The 21,604-nt window shown below is 47.6% G+C and overlaps 1 protein-coding gene across 1 annotated transcript in view; it reads left to right on the top strand.

Annotated features, from left to right (window-relative positions):
* The first annotated feature begins 12,346 nt into the window (after nucleotides 1-12,346).
* The window catches only part of mamdc2a (MAM domain containing 2a), a 34,676-nt gene continuing 25,418 nt past the window's right edge, over nucleotides 12,347-21,604 (top strand). Inside the window, exons 1-2 of the mRNA XM_039012884.1 lie at nucleotides 12,347-12,643; nucleotides 12,995-13,111. Coding sequence (XP_038868812.1) covers nucleotides 12,613-12,643; nucleotides 12,995-13,111 — 148 coding nt within the window. The 5' untranslated portion in view covers nucleotides 12,347-12,612. The remainder of the gene's footprint in view (nucleotides 12,644-12,994; nucleotides 13,112-21,604) is intronic.

The raw sequence follows: 21,604 nt of genomic DNA, 5'->3' as shown, positions 1-21,604 counted from the left end.
GTTGCTCGGACTATGGCACTACTGCGCAGACGTTTTTGGTGGCCTGCCATGGGAGAAGATACCCGGAGGTTTGTTGCCGCATGTCCTGTTTGTGCCCAGAACAAGAGTACCAATCGGCCCAGCTCTGGGCTTCTTCACCCCCTACCTATTCCTCGGCGACCTTGGTCGCATCTGGCCCTGGATTTTGTCACGGGATTGCCCCCTTCTGTTGGGAACACGGTCATTCTGACCATTGTGGACAGATTCAGCAAGTTTGCTCATTTTGTTCCTCTCTCCAAGCTTCCATCGGCTACGGAGACGTCCGAGATCCTGGTCAGGGAGGTTTTCAGGGTTCACGGATTGCCCAGTGACATTGTGTCTGACCGTGGTCCTCAGTTTACCTCTGCTGTCTGGAAATCCTTCTGTTTGGCCATTGGAGCTACAGTCAGTCTCACTTCTGGATTTCACCCACAATCTAATGGTCAAGCGGAGAGAGCCAACCAGAAGATGGAGTCCACGCTGCGTTGTCTTGTCTCCTCTGATCCCACCTCTTGGTCATCTCAATTACCCTGGGTTGAGTATGCCCATAATACCCTTCCTTCATCTGCCACTGGGATGTCCCCCTTCCAATGCCTTTACGGATACCAACCTCCTTTGTTTCCTTCTCAGGAGAGGGATCTCTCGGTTCCCTCTGTCCAGACCCATATTCGTCGTTGCCACCGGACCTGGCATCGGGCCAGGAAGGCTCTCCTTAGAGTTTCTGACCGGTATCAGATACAGGCGAACCGTCGCCGTATTCCTGCCCCAGCTTATACGGTTGGAGATAAGGTTTGGTTGGCTACACGGGATCTTCCTCTACGGACGGAGTCAAGGAAGTTGTCACCTAAGTTCATTGGTCCGTTTGTAGTGGAGAGAATCATAAATCCTGTGGTGGTTCGACTCAAGTTGCCTGCAACACTTAGAGTGCATCCCACTTTTCATGTCTCCTGTCTCAAGCCGGTTCACCTCAGTCCTCTGTTGCCTCCTCCTCCTCGTCCTCCTCCTCCTCGGATGATCGGAGGTGGTCCTGTCTACACGGTGCGCCGCATCATGGACTCCAGACGGCGGGGTCGAGGGTACCAGTTTCTAGTGGACTGGGAAGGATATGGTCCAGAGGAGAGGAGTTGGATTCCTCGGCGACAGATTCTGGATGACGACCTGATTCGTGACTTCTACCGCCTCCATCCTGGCGCTCCAGGTAGTCCGCCCGGTGGCGTTCGTCGGAGGGGGGGTACTGTCACGAATCCCGCTTCCTGAGTCTGGGTTTGCCTGTGTGTCTGTCCTGGAGTGTGTTTCAGGTGTCCTGGAACGCACCCTGTCTGGTTGCCGGGCGAATTAGCTCATTGGGAGATTGATTTCACCCGCACCTGTTTCCCGTCAGTAATCTGCACACCTGTCCTGATCATCATCTCTACCCTTCAAAAGCTCTGACCTGACTTCCATTCCCTGCCGGATCGTTAGCCATGAACATTACTCACCTGGATCATTCACTCCATTCCCGCCTGGTTGACAGAGGATTCTGCTACTACATTGGATTCACCTATTTCCTCTCATCTACTCACCACCGCTGCCCGCTACGCCATCTGGATATATCTACCTTTTCACATTTCACTGTAAATAAATACTCACCTTCTTCCTACGCTCCTTGTCCTGGTCTGCTTCTGGGTTCGATCTTGAAAGATCGTGACAGAACGATCCGGCCAGTAATGAACCCAGCGGACCTGGACTCCGTTTGCCATGCCATTACCCTGCAGGAGAAGAAATTGGGACAACACAATACGGCGCTACAGGAGATAGCGAGTTCGATCCAGAATTTATCTGCTAGCTTGACACAAGTCCAGGATCAGCTCAGTTTGCAGGTGATTCATTCACCACCGGTTTCACCCATCTCACCTGCCGTGTCTGAAGCGGTTCCATTTCGTGAACCCAAGGTACCGACGCCTGATAAATATGAAGGGGATTTGGGAAAATGCCGTTCGTTTCTTATGCAGTGTGGGTTAGTGTTTGATCTACAGCCCCATTCTTACGCCACTGACAAGGCTAGGATAGCCTTGGTTATTGAACTGTTGCGTGGAAGAGCTCTGGAATGGGCTTCAGCCGTTTGGGAACGACAGGGAACCTGCACGGCTTCATATCAGGAGTTCACGGGAGAGATGAGGAAGCTTTTTGATCATCCAGTCCGAGGTAAGGACGCAGCTAAACGTTTGTTCTCTCTTCGCCAAGGAGATCGCAGTGTGGCAGATTTTATGATTGAGTTCAGGACATTGGCTGTGGAGAGTGGTTGGAATGAGGAGTCACTACAAGCGGTTTTTTACAAGGGGTTGTCAGATGAACTTAAGGATGAGCTGATTTCTTATCCAGAGCCTAGTGACTTAGACAGCTTGGTCGCTTTATCTATTCGGGTTGATAATAGAGTCCGAGAGAGAAGGAGGGAGAAGCAGTGGGGTCTATCCAATCAATCTGTAACTCGGTTACCATTCGGTTCAGGAGGTGAACCAGGACGTATTGATCGTTATTCTCCACACGGGATTAGTGGAGGAGTCTTGCCACCAGATTCTGAACCAATGCAAGTGGGGCGACACGGGCTAACTAAGGAGGAGCGCCAACGTAGACGTGAGACCAATAGCTCTTTCTACTGTGGTAGATCGGGACATTACAACTCCGCTTGTCCACAGCGCCCGTTAAACTGCCCGGCTCGCTAAATTTGGGAGGAATTTTAGCGAGCCAGTTTCAATCTCTCAAGGATCTTGTCAGACCCCGTTTTCCTGCGACCCTTATGAATAAGGATCAGAGTTTTGACCTGAACGCTTTTATCGATTCAGGTGCCGATGGCAACTTTATGGATGCCGACTTGGTGGAACAGCTGGGGCTTTCCAAGGAGCAATTGCCGGAAGCCATTGAAGCAACCACTCTGAACGGCAGTAGTCTGGCACGGATCACTATGAGGACTGAACCGGTTAAGATGTTGGTGTCGGGAAATCATTCTGAGTTTATCTCTTTCTTCATTTTGTCCTCGCCCCATGTTCCTCTGGTTCTTGGTTACCCCTGGCTGAAGGAACACAATCCCTCGTTTGATTGGGTGACAGGGAAGGTAACTAGTTGGAACATTGAGTGTCATGCTAACTGCCTTAGGACTGCCTGTTCTCCTGCTGTTTCCAGTCAGGTCAGTGACTCTGCTCCTCCTGATTTGTCCCTGGTTCCAGAAACATATCACGAGTTGGGTGAGGTATTCAGTAAACAGAAGGCTCTGTCTCTTCCTCCCCACCGACCTTATGATTGTGCGATTAATCTGTTTCCTGGATCTGCCTTTCCCAAGGGACGGTTATACAGTATCTCTCGACCGGAACGTGAGGCCTTGGAGACCTACATCAAGGAGTCTCTAGCTACAGGTCTCATTCGGCCATCGTCATCACCTTTGGGAGCAGGATTTTTTTTGTGAGCAAGAAGGATGGTTCTCTTCGACCGTGTATTGATTATCGGGGTTTGAATGAGATTACGGTTAAGAACAAGTATCCCCTGCCCTTGATGAGCTCGGCTTTCGATTCCTTACAGGGTGCTACGGTTTTTACGAAGCTTGATTTACGTAATGCTTATCATTTGGTTCGGATCAAGGAGGGGGACGAGTGGTTGACTGGGTTCAATACTCCGATGGGACATTTTGAGTACCAGGTGATGCCGTTTGGACTGACCAACGCTCCGGCGGTGTTCCAAAGTATGGTGAATGACGTTTTGAGAGATATGATTGGTATTTTTGTGTTCGTTTACCTGGATGATATCCTCATCTTCTCAAAGGAGCTTTCTAGCCACGTTCTGCATGTCAAGCAGGTCCTGCAGCGGTTATTGGAGAACCGTCTGTTCGTGAAGGCGGAGAAGTGTGATTTTCACGCCCATACAACGTCCTTCCTCGGGTACATCATATCCAGGGGAGAGATCAAGATGGACCAAGAGAAGGTTCGGGCGGTTCGGGATTGGGTCCAGCCCGGTACAAGATTGCAGCTCCAGAGATTCCTGGGGTTTGCGAATTTTTATCGGAGGTTTATCCGTGACTACAGCCGGGTGGCTGCACCTTTAACTGCCCTGACGTCTTGCACCAGAAAGTTCTGTTGGACTCCTGAGGCAGACCGAGCATTTCTGGACTTGAAGAGCCGATTCACCAACGCCCCGATTCTCTCTCAACCTGACACTTCCCGTCAGTTCGTTGTGGAAGTGGATGCTTCTGATGTGGGTGTGGGCGCCATCCTGTCCCAGCGTAGCTCCACTGACGGTAAACTCCATCCCTGCGCTTTCTACTCTGGTCGTCTTTCTCCAGCTGAAAGAAACTACGATGTGGGTAACCGGGAGCTTCTCGCTGTGAAGCTTGCCTTGGAGGAGTGGCGGCACTGGTTGGAGGGAGCGGAGCAACCGTTTGTGGTCTGGACTGACCACAAGAATCTGGCTTACGTACAATCGGCTAAACGTCTCAACGCCCGTCAGGCTAGGTGGGCCTTGTTTTTTGGACGTTTCAATTTTTCCCTGACGTTCCGACCTGGGTCTAAGAACGGGAAGGCGGACGCCCTGTCCCGGATGTTCTCTAAGACGGAGGAGAGTGGGGTCAAGACTGAGACGATTCTTCCCCAGAATGTTGTCGTGGGAGCCGTTACATGGAGGATAGAGGAGGATGTGATGGCGGCCCTTCGGACGCAGCCCGGCCCCGGTAACGGTCCACCCGGTCGGTTGTTCGTACCCGAGTCGGTCCGTTCTGCTGTCCTTCAGTGGTCCCACGCCAGCAAGATAGCTTGTCACCCTGGCGTTGCTCGGACTATGGCACTACTGCGCAGACGTTTTTGGTGGCCTGCCATGGGAGAAGATACCCGGAGGTTTGTTGCCGCATGTCCTGTTTGTGCCCAGAACAAGAGTACCAATCGGCCCAGCTCTGGGCTTCTTCACCCCCTACCTATTCCTCGGCGACCTTGGTCGCATCTGGCCCTGGATTTTGTCACGGGATTGCCCCCTTCTGTTGGGAACACGGTCATTCTGACCATTGTGGACAGATTCAGCAAGTTTGCTCATTTTGTTCCTCTCTCCAAGCTTCCATCGGCTACGGAGACGTCCGAGATCCTGGTCAGGGAGGTTTTCAGGGTTCACGGATTGCCCAGTGACATTGTGTCTGACCGTGGTCCTCAGTTTACCTCTGCTGTCTGGAAATCCTTCTGTTTGGCCATTGGAGCTACAGTCAGTCTCACTTCTGGATTTCACCCACAATCTAATGGTCAAGCGGAGAGAGCCAACCAGAAGATGGAGTCCACGCTGCGTTGTCTTGTCTCCTCTGATCCCACCTCTTGGTCATCTCAATTACCCTGGGTTGAGTATGCCCATAATACCCTTCCTTCATCTGCCACTGGGATGTCCCCCTTCCAATGCCTTTACGGATACCAACCTCCTTTGTTTCCTTCTCAGGAGAGGGATCTCTCGGTTCCCTCTGTCCAGACCCATATTCGTCGTTGCCACCGGACCTGGCATCGGGCCAGGAAGGCTCTCCTTAGAGTTTCTGACCGGTATCAGATACAGGCGAACCGTCGCCGTATTCCTGCCCCAGCTTATACGGTTGGAGATAAGGTTTGGTTGGCTACACGGGATCTTCCTCTACGGACGGAGTCAAGGAAGTTGTCACCTAAGTTCATTGGTCCGTTTGTAGTGGAGAGAATCATAAATCCTGTGGTGGTTCGACTCAAGTTGCCTGCAACACTTAGAGTGCATCCCACTTTTCATGTCTCCTGTCTCAAGCCGGTTCACCTCAGTCCTCTGTTGCCTCCTCCTCCTCGTCCTCCTCCTCCTCGGATGATCGGAGGTGGTCCTGTCTACACGGTGCGCCGCATCATGGACTCCAGACGGCGGGGTCGAGGGTACCAGTTTCTAGTGGACTGGGAAGGATATGGTCCAGAGGAGAGGAGTTGGATTCCTCGGCGACAGATTCTGGATGACGACCTGATTCGTGACTTCTACCGCCTCCATCCTGGCGCTCCAGGTAGTCCGCCCGGTGGCGTTCGTCGGAGGGGGGGTACTGTCACGAATCCCGCTTCCTGAGTCTGGGTTTGCCTGTGTGTCTGTCCTGGAGTGTGTTTCAGGTGTCCTGGAACGCACCCTGTCTGGTTGCCGGGCGAATTAGCTCATTGGGAGATTGATTTCACCCGCACCTGTTTCCCGTCAGTAATCTGCACACCTGTCCTGATCATCATCTCTACCCTTCAAAAGCTCTGACCTGACTTCCATTCCCTGCCGGATCGTTAGCCATGAACATTACTCACCTGGATCATTCACTCCATTCCCGCCTGGTTGACAGAGGATTCTGCTACTACATTGGATTCACCTATTTCCTCTCATCTACTCACCACCGCTGCCCGCTACGCCATCTGGATATATCTACCTTTTCACATTTCACTGTAAATAAATACTCACCTTCTTCCTACGCTCCTTGTCCTGGTCTGCTTCTGGGTTCGATCTTGAAAGATCGTGACAGAACGATCCGGCCAGTAATGAACCCAGCGGACCTGGACTCCGTTTGCCATGCCATTACCCTGCAGGAGAAGAAATTGGGACAACACAATACGGCGCTACAGGAGATAGCGAGTTCGATCCAGAATTTATCTGCTAGCTTGACACAAGTCCAGGATCAGCTCAGTTTGCAGGTGATTCATTCACCACCGGTTTCACCCATCTCACCTGCCGTGTCTGAAGCGGTTCCATTTCGTGAACCCAAGGTACCGACGCCTGATAAATATGAAGGGGATTTGGGAAAATGCCGTTCGTTTCTTATGCAGTGTGGGTTAGTGTTTGATCTACAGCCCCATTCTTACGCCACTGACAAGGCTAGGATAGCCTTGGTTATTGAACTGTTGCGTGGAAGAGCTCTGGAATGGGCTTCAGCCGTTTGGGAACGACAGGGAACCTGCACGGCTTCATATCAGGAGTTCACGGGAGAGATGAGGAAGCTTTTTGATCATCCAGTCCGAGGTAAGGACGCAGCTAAACGTTTGTTCTCTCTTCGCCAAGGAGATCGCAGTGTGGCAGATTTTATGATTGAGTTCAGGACATTGGCTGTGGAGAGTGGTTGGAATGAGGAGTCACTACAAGCGGTTTTTTACAAGGGGTTGTCAGATGAACTTAAGGATGAGCTGATTTCTTATCCAGAGCCTAGTGACTTAGACAGCTTGGTCGCTTTATCTATTCGGGTTGATAATAGAGTCCGAGAGAGAAGGAGGGAGAAGCAGTGGGGTCTATCCAATCAATCTGTAACTCGGTTACCATTCGGTTCAGGAGGTGAACCAGGACGTATTGATCGTTATTCTCCACACGGGATTAGTGGAGGAGTCTTGCCACCAGATTCTGAACCAATGCAAGTGGGGCGACACGGGCTAACTAAGGAGGAGCGCCAACGTAGACGTGAGACCAATAGCTCTTTCTACTGTGGTAGATCGGGACATTACAACTCCGCTTGTCCACAGCGCCCGTTAAACTGCCCGGCTCGCTAAATTTGGGAGGAATTTTAGCGAGCCAGTTTCAATCTCTCAAGGATCTTGTCAGACCCCGTTTTCCTGCGACCCTTATGAATAAGGATCAGAGTTTTGACCTGAACGCTTTTATCGATTCAGGTGCCGATGGCAACTTTATGGATGCCGACTTGGTGGAACAGCTGGGGCTTTCCAAGGAGCAATTGCCGGAAGCCATTGAAGCAACCACTCTGAACGGCAGTAGTCTGGCACGGATCACTATGAGGACTGAACCGGTTAAGATGTTGGTGTCGGGAAATCATTCTGAGTTTATCTCTTTCTTCATTTTGTCCTCGCCCCATGTTCCTCTGGTTCTTGGTTACCCCTGGCTGAAGGAACACAATCCCTCGTTTGATTGGGTGACAGGGAAGGTAACTAGTTGGAACATTGAGTGTCATGCTAACTGCCTTAGGACTGCCTGTTCTCCTGCTGTTTCCAGTCAGGTCAGTGACTCTGCTCCTCCTGATTTGTCCCTGGTTCCAGAAACATATCACGAGTTGGGTGAGGTATTCAGTAAACAGAAGGCTCTGTCTCTTCCTCCCCACCGACCTTATGATTGTGCGATTAATCTGTTTCCTGGATCTGCCTTTCCCAAGGGACGGTTATACAGTATCTCTCGACCGGAACGTGAGGCCTTGGAGACCTACATCAAGGAGTCTCTAGCTACAGGTCTCATTCGGCCATCGTCATCACCTTTGGGAGCAGGATTTTTTTTGTGAGCAAGAAGGATGGTTCTCTTCGACCGTGTATTGATTATCGGGGTTTGAATGAGATTACGGTTAAGAACAAGTATCCCCTGCCCTTGATGAGCTCGGCTTTCGATTCCTTACAGGGTGCTACGGTTTTTACGAAGCTTGATTTACGTAATGCTTATCATTTGGTTCGGATCAAGGAGGGGGACGAGTGGTTGACTGGGTTCAATACTCCGATGGGACATTTTGAGTACCAGGTGATGCCGTTTGGACTGACCAACGCTCCGGCGGTGTTCCAAAGTATGGTGAATGACGTTTTGAGAGATATGATTGGTATTTTTGTGTTCGTTTACCTGGATGATATCCTCATCTTCTCAAAGGAGCTTTCTAGCCACGTTCTGCATGTCAAGCAGGTCCTGCAGCGGTTATTGGAGAACCGTCTGTTCGTGAAGGCGGAGAAGTGTGATTTTCACGCCCATACAACGTCCTTCCTCGGGTACATCATATCCAGGGGAGAGATCAAGATGGACCAAGAGAAGGTTCGGGCGGTTCGGGATTGGGTCCAGCCCGGTACAAGATTGCAGCTCCAGAGATTCCTGGGGTTTGCGAATTTTTATCGGAGGTTTATCCGTGACTACAGCCGGGTGGCTGCACCTTTAACTGCCCTGACGTCTTGCACCAGAAAGTTCTGTTGGACTCCTGAGGCAGACCGAGCATTTCTGGACTTGAAGAGCCGATTCACCAACGCCCCGATTCTCTCTCAACCTGACACTTCCCGTCAGTTCGTTGTGGAAGTGGATGCTTCTGATGTGGGTGTGGGCGCCATCCTGTCCCAGCGTAGCTCCACTGACGGTAAACTCCATCCCTGCGCTTTCTACTCTGGTCGTCTTTCTCCAGCTGAAAGAAACTACGATGTGGGTAACCGGGAGCTTCTCGCTGTGAAGCTTGCCTTGGAGGAGTGGCGGCACTGGTTGGAGGGAGCGGAGCAACCGTTTGTGGTCTGGACTGACCACAAGAATCTGGCTTACGTACAATCGGCTAAACGTCTCAACGCCCGTCAGGCTAGGTGGGCCTTGTTTTTTGGACGTTTCAATTTTTCCCTGACGTTCCGACCTGGGTCTAAGAACGGGAAGGCGGACGCCCTGTCCCGGATGTTCTCTAAGACGGAGGAGAGTGGGGTCAAGACTGAGACGATTCTTCCCCAGAATGTTGTCGTGGGAGCCGTTACATGGAGGATAGAGGAGGATGTGATGGCGGCCCTTCGGACGCAGCCCGGCCCCGGTAACGGTCCACCCGGTCGGTTGTTCGTACCCGAGTCGGTCCGTTCTGCTGTCCTTCAGTGGTCCCACGCCAGCAAGATAGCTTGTCACCCTGGCGTTGCTCGGACTATGGCACTACTGCGCAGACGTTTTTGGTGGCCTGCCATGGGAGAAGATACCCGGAGGTTTGTTGCCGCATGTCCTGTTTGTGCCCAGAACAAGAGTACCAATCGGCCCAGCTCTGGGCTTCTTCACCCCCTACCTATTCCTCGGCGACCTTGGTCGCATCTGGCCCTGGATTTTGTCACGGGATTGCCCCCTTCTGTTGGGAACACGGTCATTCTGACCATTGTGGACAGATTCAGCAAGTTTGCTCATTTTGTTCCTCTCTCCAAGCTTCCATCGGCTACGGAGACGTCCGAGATCCTGGTCAGGGAGGTTTTCAGGGTTCACGGATTGCCCAGTGACATTGTGTCTGACCGTGGTCCTCAGTTTACCTCTGCTGTCTGGAAATCCTTCTGTTTGGCCATTGGAGCTACAGTCAGTCTCACTTCTGGATTTCACCCACAATCTAATGGTCAAGCGGAGAGAGCCAACCAGAAGATGGAGTCCACGCTGCGTTGTCTTGTCTCCTCTGATCCCACCTCTTGGTCATCTCAATTACCCTGGGTTGAGTATGCCCATAATACCCTTCCTTCATCTGCCACTGGGATGTCCCCCTTCCAATGCCTTTACGGATACCAACCTCCTTTGTTTCCTTCTCAGGAGAGGGATCTCTCGGTTCCCTCTGTCCAGACCCATATTCGTCGTTGCCACCGGACCTGGCATCGGGCCAGGAAGGCTCTCCTTAGAGTTTCTGACCGGTATCAGATACAGGCGAACCGTCGCCGTATTCCTGCCCCAGCTTATACGGTTGGAGATAAGGTTTGGTTGGCTACACGGGATCTTCCTCTACGGACGGAGTCAAGGAAGTTGTCACCTAAGTTCATTGGTCCGTTTGTAGTGGAGAGAATCATAAATCCTGTGGTGGTTCGACTCAAGTTGCCTGCAACACTTAGAGTGCATCCCACTTTTCATGTCTCCTGTCTCAAGCCGGTTCACCTCAGTCCTCTGTTGCCTCCTCCTCCTCGTCCTCCTCCTCCTCGGATGATCGGAGGTGGTCCTGTCTACACGGTGCGCCGCATCATGGACTCCAGACGGCGGGGTCGAGGGTACCAGTTTCTAGTGGACTGGGAAGGATATGGTCCAGAGGAGAGGAGTTGGATTCCTCGGCGACAGATTCTGGATGACGACCTGATTCGTGACTTCTACCGCCTCCATCCTGGCGCTCCAGGTAGTCCGCCCGGTGGCGTTCGTCGGAGGGGGGGTACTGTCACGAATCCCGCTTCCTGAGTCTGGGTTTGCCTGTGTGTCTGTCCTGGAGTGTGTTTCAGGTGTCCTGGAACGCACCCTGTCTGGTTGCCGGGCGAATTAGCTCATTGGGAGATTGATTTCACCCGCACCTGTTTCCCGTCAGTAATCTGCACACCTGTCCTGATCATCATCTCTACCCTTCAAAAGCTCTGACCTGACTTCCATTCCCTGCCGGATCGTTAGCCATGAACATTACTCACCTGGATCATTCACTCCATTCCCGCCTGGTTGACAGAGGATTCTGCTACTACATTGGATTCACCTATTTCCTCTCATCTACTCACCACCGCTGCCCGCTACGCCATCTGGATATATCTACCTTTTCACATTTCACTGTAAATAAATACTCACCTTCTTCCTACGCTCCTTGTCCTGGTCTGCTTCTGGGTTCGATCTTGAAAGATCGTGACAAGAATAGAATACAGTTTATACATGAGATGAGTAAAGCAGTATGTAAACATTATTTAAACATTATTAAAGTGACCAGTGATTCCATGTCTATGTATATGGGTCAGCAGGCTCTAAGGTGCAGGGTAGAGTAACCGGGTGGGAGCCGGCTAGTGATGGCTATTTATTAACAGTCTGATGGCCTTATTTATTAACAGTCTGATGGCCTTGAGATAGAAACTGTTTTTCAGTCTCTTGGTCCCAGCTCTGATGCACCTGTACTGACCTCGCCTTCTGGATGGTAGCGGGGTGAACAGGCAGTGGCTCGGGTGGTTGTTGTTCCTGATGATCTTCTTGTGACATCGGGTGGTGTAGGTGTCCTGGGGGGCAGGTAGTTTGCACTCCAGGACACCTGGAATGTTTACATATTGTTTTTACTTACACTTGTATGTTGACTACATATTAATGTTGAGGTTTTAAGTTTTGGCAGACTTTTCTTAGCGGATGAACAATCATCGCGAATTGAATTACGGAGCGTTTCAGGCCCCGAAGTGAACATAATTGTACACACGCAAACGCCATTAAAAACGAGTGGTGAGAGGCTTAAATTGCAAACTTCCCTTGCTTGGCTAATCACTTGGCCCGACGACAAATATGGCCGCGGGGATGCCCCTAAGGGCATAGGCCTGAGGGTTTAGTGCTGAGAGCTGTCTACTTTAAGTTTCAAACGAATCCACAGTTTCCGTGTATACATCAATGTTATTCTCACAAGCTCCCCGGAACATATCCCAAGCAATTACTTGAAATTAAACTAATAAATAAAATGAGACTACATGTAACTACATAGTATCTGTGCAACTTAATGAAGTGTGACATAAAGTATGGCTACTTCTGAAAGGAAGGGGGTTATTTGGGCCGGAGCAGTATGATGTGGAATGCCTGTGATTTCATCCACAGCGCTAGGAAGAGAAAGAGATGCAGGAGGCGGAGTAGCCTACATAGATTCCCTGTGGCGATGCGTCCACTAGCCGTTAGAATCTGGACTGCATTACTGTCAGCCGCTTCCTCACTCTCCTCCTGTCCTCTATCCACCTCACCCGCCCCGAGTGCCAAGCGTCTTTCCAGTTGGATTAAGCCATGTAAACGGACCGGTAACAGCTGAGCGACTGCTCGTGCCCTGTTGCTGTGAGAGTTGGTGGTTGAACTTGAACTGTAGACGAGCTTGGCAGTCCAGAAGATAGATCGCGTCGTTTTGTGGTCGTATCCCCCTCTGGAATCTACGAGTGAGAAGTGAATGAGTCTCGCTGCAGCTTCAATATGAACAGAATTTTCCATCTCGTTTTTCTGGGTAAGTTGCAGCCTTTTTCTTTTGACATTATTTTCAAAGTTAATCAAATAAATTGCACCGTTATTTTTCTAACACTCAAATGTTGGCTGTGTCCGTGCCACATAGCCTATTTGATTTCATCTTTAAGTTCTGATTCCGTTAGTTTTGAGTTTTTCTTTCTGGGCGCAGTAGACGCTCATGACAGTTTAAATGAATGATTAATTGTAGTGCAGCATGCTCTGCCTTGAAAGAGCCACTAGCTGTGTGCATGATATAAAACAGAAGCCCACACCTTTTGCAGCAAGCCAATGGCTAACGCGTACCAAAAACTACATCGCTGTAAATATTGTTCTTCCTCTCCTTGTCCTCCAGTCCCTGTGCTTGTTGGTGCGCAGCAGCAGCTGTTACCCGGCTCCTGTAGCTTCGATACTGGTACATGCGATTACACCTCCGACCTTGCCTATGCCAGATGGACCAGGAACGAGGAAGGTTGGACAACTCACTTACTCCGTAATCAATGCTGTAACACAAAATGCAAATATAGAACGGAAGGGAGAAAAGTCATGCTGCCCTTCAGTTGCAGGTTGTCTTCATTGACATCAACATGTTTTGAGATTTTCCAGGGCTACTTTTACATTATCAGGACTTTATACAGGCTAGATGGTAAAGATGGTCAGGGCAGCATGTATATATATATACATTGTGTCTGTCTATCGTCTGTCCATACTGTGTTTGACCATGACCCTGTCTCTTTATGCATGACTGGTTACATTAGGAGGGCCTCTTTAAGAGGGATGGGGGAGAACTAAAAAAGTCACACAGAGAGATAGAGGGGGGGGCAGAGAAAGAGTGGGACATAGAGAAAGAGAGAGTGGGACAGAGAGAGAGGGGGGACAGAGAGAGAGGGGGGACAGAGAGAGAGGGGGGACAGAGAGAGAGAGAGAGAGAGAGAGAGAGAGAGAGAGAGAGAGAGAGAGAGAGAGAGAGAGAGAGAGAGAGAGAGAGAGAGAGAGAGATGGGGAAGAAACAGAGATGAATATGTGTAGGGGGAGACAGACAACAGAATTTCAATTATGTCTATTCATCCTGTTGGCCTATAGGGAGCTGCAAATTGTTCTATACAAACGTTCATCAAAAGTTTAGACTGCAAAAAGTAGGACCAGTCCATTATTTGAGGGACACTGATTGGAGGGAGACCAGCAAGTAGCACTTCTGGCACTGTGCTACTTTTCATAAATGTCTTTCAACCCAGAGGAAGTAATGGCCAGCTATCAATGGAAAGGTTTGCTAATGGTCTCTAAGGCTAATTACTGAATAAGTTCAGCCAAACAGAAAAAACTGTCTGGTGAAAGAGAGAGAGAGAGAGAGAGGGAGAGAGAGAGAGAGAGAGGGGGGGGGGGGGTAGAGAGAGAGAGAGAGGGTAGAGAGAGAGAGAGAGAGAGAGAGAGAGAGAGAGAGAGAGGGGTAGAGAGAGAGAGAGAGAGGGGGTAGAGAGAGAGAGGGAGAGGGAGAGGGGGGGTACAGAGACAGGGAGAGAGAGAGAGAGAGAGAGAGAGAGAGAGAGAGAGAGAGAGGGAGAGACAGAGAGAGGGGGTAGAGAGAGGGGGGGTAGAGAGAGAGAGGGGGGGGGTAGAGAGAGAGAGAGAGAGAGAGAGAGGGTAGAAAGAGAGAGAGGGGGGGGTAGAGAGAGAGAGGGGGGTAGAGAGAGAGGGGGTAGAGAGAGAGAGAGAGAGAGAGAGAGAGAGAGAGAGAGAGAGAGTTAAAGAAGCAGTTGAGGTGAGAGGTGCTGTATGTCACCACCAGCTGCTGATGCCAAGCCACACATTCTCTACAGTAAGACTTCACTCCCAGCAGGCTTTCTGTTTCCCACTGGACAACTCTAACATTACATTAAATTAGTCTCTGGGCTCTCTCTCTCTCTGCGGCTCTTGAGGACAGAAGCAGCCTCCAACAACAAGGGCTCCTGGTTTATAATAATCTGTCTCTGGAGTTGATGTTACCCCCTCTAAAAATAAGTGTTGGTGTTGTAGCCTAGCGTCTCTGTGCCATCGCTGCTTGCCAAGCCAGATGGCCTGACTGACACTATAGGCTGCTTGTGCCATTTGGGATGCAGTTATAGTGTGTCTGCAGCCAGCTTCACTCTGGGACGTGCTGGGTGGGCCCATCTGTCAACCAGGAGACATCCAGCACGGTTCAGGCTTTGAAGTGGTTGAACAACAGAAACCTTCACTTCACACTGAACGCCTGAGGCGTTACAAGAGCAGTCCCTGGCTGACAGAAAACAGAGCAGACCATGTAGCCGAGAGAATGGAATAACCGCCAAACATGGATCTACAGTCCCCTGACGGCGAACCGACACAACCTTGGCGAAGTCGGACTCAGTGGCTTGTGAATCGTGGTGGGCCGACCAGCGGTTTCGTTCCTCCCACTGGGTCGGTAAATACAGCCATAAAACCAAAAGACTGGGCCACGACGGCTGTGTTTTCTGTTTGGTTTCCACAGCAACACTGGATCAGACAGGGGCCAGGCCTGGCTTACCAAAAAATAAAAATAAACCAGGTCACTCCAGATACTTACTGGTTTTCTGATCCATGCCCCTACCTTTTACTTTTTAAGGTTTCTGTGACCAATAGAAACTGTATTCCCAGTCATGTGAAATCCATAGATTAGGGCTTAATGAATTTATTTCAATTGACTGATTTCCTTATATGAACTGTAACTCAGTAACATCTTAGAAACTGTTCCATGTTGCGTTTATAGTTTGTTCAGTGCAGGTTCAATGTATGGAATCACTTGGGAGTTTCAGGATTTTGAGTAAACTTCTCCTTTAAGATGCTTTTTGGGAAACCAGACCATGAGTGTTAAACTGTTTAGGGACAGAGAATAATTTGTGTCCCTCTGGGTGGTCAGTCTGTGAAATGAGGACAAAGATGATGTAAATTCATCCTTTCTTTCATCTTACTGTATATATTCTATCTTCATACGACTGGTCGATCATCCACTTGGCTTCAAATTCACAACTATAACCATTAACTCAGATGTTATCCATCTTGGACTACCACAGTCTTTTCTTCTTTGTTTTTGGTTTGCGCCGTGCCTGACCCCTGTGGAATCACATGGGAGTTTCTGGATTTTGGGTTAACTTCTCCTTTTAATGCAAAGTTCATCTTTAAAACCTTCGTAGGAGCATCGTTAGATTTCTGAGCTGCACTTGAAAATGCTCGTTATTTACCGACCAATCGTAGAACAGCTAAGTTCGTTGTTAGATGTATTGACACATGCTCCAACGACACACTTAGCGAACATTTCTCTCTGCGTTATGGGAAACGCATGTTACATCTTCGGCAGTTGTAGGAACGATGCATCGTTAAAACACTCTTAAAAACATTCGTAAGCCTAAGTTCCAGGAAACCCGAACATGGTCTGTAGGTGGGTTGGTGTCCGTTCCGGTCGATCCCTCAGGTGTATTAGTTTAGTTTTTTAGGAAGATTAGAAAGAGACGGGAGAGAGAGAGAAGGCCTCATAGGAGCTGCTAGATCATAGCCACTCTACAATGGTGGTGGAAAATGGTGTTTCATAAAGAAAGTACCCATATTTTCACCATTTTATTTCAGCCTTTCTCACCATTAAATCTAGATAAGGAGGAAATGAATGCCTTTGCAGCCTAAATGGAGAAGGTTTTTGGTACAAACTGGTCCACGGGGGATACAAGTGTATCGCCGTCAGCATACAATGTGTTTGGCCAGTACGATGAAAACACTCAATATCACCATCCGCCGGCCTTTGGGCTAAGGTGTACCTATTGTGTAGACTCACACAGTTATAATCACAGTTCAAATCACAGTTCAAATCACAGTTCAAATCACAGCTATAATCACAGCTATAATCACAGTTATAAACACAAATAAAATCACAGTTATAATCACAAATAAAATCACAGTTATAAACACAGATAAAATCACAGTTATAATCACAGATAAAATGACAGTTAAAATCACACTTCAAATCACACTTCAAATCACAGTTATAATCACAGTTATAATCACAGATAAAATCACAGTTATGAACACAGATAAAATCAGTTATAAACACAGTTATAAACAGTTATAATCACAAATAAAATCAGTTATAATCACAGATAAAATCACAGTTATAAACACAGTTATAATCACAGATAAAATCACAGTTATAAACACAGTTATAATCACAAATAAAATCACAGTTATAATCACAGATAAAATCACAGTTATAAACACAGTTATAATCACAAATAAAATCACAGTTATAATCAGTTATAATCACAGTTATAAACACAGTTATAAACACAGTTATAATTACAGATATAAACACAGTTATAATCACAGTTATAATCACAAATAAAATAACAGTTATAATCACAGTTAGACTTACTGAGTCTCTGGCTTTTAGATGAAAGATGTCCTACTTTACACAGACAAACTACAGTACATTGTTAAAATTCAGTAACACTGTATGTTTTGACCCAGCTAACTAACATTAGCTAGCTAGTTCACTTAGCTACCTAGCTAGCTAGCTCACTTGCTGACATTAGCCTAATGTTGTTAGCTAGCCCAGATAACTTGCATGGCTAGCTAGCTAGCAAGTCACCACCACACATAGTGACATCAAAGTGCTAGCTATAACAGCTATCATCATCAGGTGGTGGCCTGCGTTGGAGCGATGCGTGACATTTGATTTGATTGGTGACTGACTAAAGAACAATGAGCAGTTTTCTTGTGGCTCGGAGAGGCTTTCGCAAACTTGACCTACTTATTATTATTATTATTAGCCTACAAAATTGTACTCTGTAATGGATGGTTTTAAAAAGGTAGCGCAGTACAATACTAAAGTAAAATGACTGACTGAAAAATACTCAAAAAAGTACATGTACTCAGAAAAGCTACTCGATTTCAGAAAAAGCCAATTTATGCTTGATCCAAACATGTGGTTGGAGACTCCGTATGGAGGGTGTGACGCAATTGCGGAGCCTCCGGAGGCATGCAGAAGCCAAATTGAGCTTCGCACCACATCGCCGTGCGCCTCACAGATTTTGTAACAATGCAGAGGGCTCCGCATTGACATGATTGGTTGACGGAAGGTGGGCGGCGGGAGGTCCTGCATAAACACAAACTCACTTCCTTGACAACTTCCTTCACAACAGCTCTGCTCAACAACTCTGCGCTGCTCCGTAAAGCACAATAAGTATGAATTTAAATGTTTATGATGTGAGAATGTATGTGCATGTGATCCTTTTAAAGAAAAATGTCCATCTTGGATGGACTAAAATGTTTTTTTTCCTATTCTATGAATGCCCTGACTTCTGCAGAGGCCGTATCACCATAAATGCTGCATGGCCAATGTAGACGACGGATTGACCATGGAGCGGCTTTTACGAGAGTATTTGTAATTTGTTACTTCCACTCCATACAGGGGTCAGGAGGTAAAGCAGACATCTAAGATCTATCAAAAAAAGCAGCGATATTATAGGTCTATCAAACCCACAGAGGCACAAAGGACCCTTACACACCCAAATAACTCAGCTAAACCAATCACCTAGACACTGAACCTTTGTTTTGTTAAACCCAGAGAGACAAAGCTCTCCATTACTCACCGGGGTTATGTTCACCAGGACAACTCGCCTGGACCTTAGCCAATCACCCAGACGCTAATCCTGCATGTCAGGAGGACCTCCATTGGTCAAAGTTCATCTCAGGCTTTTGAGGCCAGGGGTTATCCCAGGGCTTTGAGGTCAGGGGTTATGCCAGGGCTTTGAGGTCAGGAGTTATCCCAGGGCTTTGAGGTCAGGGGTTATCCCATGGCTTTGAGGTCAGGGGTTATCCCAGGGCTTTGAGGTCAGGGGTTATCCCAGGGCTTTGTCTCACTATAAACGTAATTAAAGTGTGTCAGTCACAACCTGTTTATAATGGGATTTGGAGGCTAGCCATACTCTACATCAGGGTTAGCTTGCTGCTACTAACTCATATATATGACCTGCATACATGGGCATCACTCTCCTTAGTCAGTCCTTTTTACATACATACAGTTGGTATACAACAGATGGACTGCAATGTTTTAAAGTTCAGTATAATAGATTAATAGGTTAGGGCCCCAGCATGCAACAGCTCTGTAACAGAAATCCCTTTGCTCTTTGGGGTTCATAGGTTGCGTGTGGCTCAGTTGGTATAGCATGGCACTTGCAGCGCCAGGGTTGAGGGTTCGATTCCCATGGAGGACCAGTAGGAAAATGTATACACTCGCTACTCTTAATGGGCAGGTGGGATGGTAGCGTCCCACGTGGCCAACATCCGGTGAAATTGCAGAGTGCGAAATTCAAACGACAGAATTATAAATATTTAACTTTCATAAAATCACAAGTGTAATACATCAAAATAAAGCTTAACTTCTTGTTAATCCAGCCGCTGTGTCAGATTTCAAAAAGGCTTTACGGCGAAAGCAAATCATGCGATTATCTGAGGACAGCGCCCCGCATACAAACACATGAAAAACATATTTCTACCAGGCAGGTGTGACACGAAAGTCAGAAATAGCGATATAATAAATGCCTTACCTTTGATGATCTTCTTCTGTTGGCACTCCAAAAGGTCCCAGTTACATCACAAATTATCCTTTTGTTCGATAATGTCCTTCTTTATATCCATAAAAACTCAGTTTAGCAGGCGCTTCAGTCAATAATCCACCCAGTTTCCCTCCATCATAATGCATACAAAATGAATCCCAAACGTTACTAATAAACTTTTGCAAACAAGTCAAACAACGTTTATAATCAAACCTTAGGTACCTTAATACGTAAATAAACAATACAATTTAAGACGGAGAATCGTTATTGTCTTTACCGGAGAAAAATACCAAAGAACGCGCTCTCTTCCATGCGCTTGGAAACACTACAGACAAAATGGGAGCCACCTAGAAAAACTACAATTTCTGGCAAATTTTTCCAAAATCCAGCATGAAACTCTTTCTAAAGACTGTTGACATCTAGTGGAAACCCTAGGAACTGCAATCTAGGAGGACTTGGCCTTATAATATAAGTGACAGCCATTGAAAATAGTGGTAGGCTGATTTTTTTCTTTTTGGGATGGTTTGTCCCCAGGGTTTCGCCGGCCATATCAGTTCTGTTACACTCACAGACATAATTTTAACAGTTTTAGAAACTTTCGAGTGTTTTCTATCCAAATCTACCAATTATATGCATATCCTAGCTTCTGGGCCTGAGTAACAGGCAGTTTACTTTGGGCACGCTTTTCATCTGGACGTCAAAATACTGCCCCCTACCCAAGAGAGGTTAAGGAGCTCTGGATAAGAGTTTCTGCTAAATTACAAAAATGTAAATAGGTCGTCCACATCCAGTGTTGTCTGTGTTGTGTGGTTAAATATGCCCTGCTTATACCTTTAACATGTATCTGGGTAGGAGCGTTGGGCCAGTAACTGAAACGTTGCTGGAACGAATCCCCGAGCTGACAAGGTAAAAAATATGTCGTTCTGCCCCTGAGCAAGGCGGTTAACCCACTGCGCCGATGACTTGGATGTCGATTAAGGCAGCCCCCCCGCACCTCTCTGATTCAGAGGGGTTGGGTTAAATGCGGAAGATACATTTCAGTTGAAGGCATTCAGTTCGTACAACTGACTAGGTATCCCCCTTTCCTTTCTGTTGTACAACTGACTAGGTATCCCCCTTTCTTTTCTGTTGTACAACTGACTAGGTATCCCCCTTTCTTTTCAATTGTACAACTGACTAGGTATCCCCCTTTCGCTTTCAGTTGTACAACTGACTAGGTATCCCCCTTTCCTTTCAGTTGTACAACTGACTAGGTATCCCCCTTTCCCGTTCAGTTGTATAACTGTCTAGGTATCCCCCTTTCCCGTTCAGTTGTACAACTGACTAGGTCTCCCCCTTTCCCTTGTATCACTTGTATCACATTACAAATGACCTTTCTCACCCTCGTATTAAGGAGCTCAGGGCCAGAGGCAGTTTATCTGCAGAAAATTAGTGCTAAATGGATAGTTCATTCAAATTACTAAATTACATATTGGTTTCCTCACCCTGTAAGCAGTCTATTGACACAGTAGTTTCCCTAGCACTAGCGTTTTATCATTTGTGGCACAAATCACATCCAAGTCCTGGTAGCGATATTAGCATTTCTCGCGCATCTTGTCCAAATCATCCTAAAGTATCGCAAATGTATTGTGGACCCATTAAAGTCACTTAGATGAGTGGAACATGATGTGCGAAAATGCTAATATCTGTACCAGGATTTGGATGGGATTTGTGCCACAAATGCAACAAAATCGTGGTTCCGATATTACCATTTTTCGTGCAACATGTTCAAGTGACTTTGTTGAGCTTCGCAATCAATTTTATATACTTTTGTATGATATGAATATTATGTGCTAAAAATGCTAACATTGGTACCATGATTTTGTGGCGTTTGTAGTCCGTAGATAAGCAGGTTACGTGGATTATCCGTATCATGTACATCACAGCCAGCTCTGGTCAGACAGACTAGGATTAGGCTCCAAGCCAACCAAACAGACGTGTTTATCTTCAAGATTTAGACATTCAATCCAATGATTATTTCCATATTTTAAACTGTTTTATTTAGATGTTAGAATATGACAAACAGTAAAAAATGAAAAGTTTTGTGCTGAAACCAAAGATGTTTATTATTCCAAGAGAGTCCATCCTTCTGTTATCCAGCTTGAACACTGCAGTGCACATTGCAATATCTCTTCATTTACTCTTTGGCCTTAACATGTGGAGCTGTTTACAGTCTCGAGGATCACTCTGGGGCCTTTTCTGAGGAGACCAGTATAACTCAGTCAGGAGTGTTGACGTTAGGGGAAGAGTCTAAGACTGCGTGGCAAATGACAACCCATTCCCTAGTCAAAACTAGTGCACTTTGTAGGGAATAGGGTTTCATCAGGAGTGTTGGTGTTAGAAGACTG

Source organism: Salvelinus namaycush, chromosome 18, assembly GCF_016432855.1.
Source record: "Salvelinus namaycush isolate Seneca chromosome 18, SaNama_1.0, whole genome shotgun sequence".
Classification (NCBI taxonomy): domain Eukaryota; kingdom Metazoa; phylum Chordata; class Actinopteri; order Salmoniformes; family Salmonidae; genus Salvelinus; species Salvelinus namaycush.
This window is presented reverse-complemented; position numbering and strand designations above follow the sequence as displayed.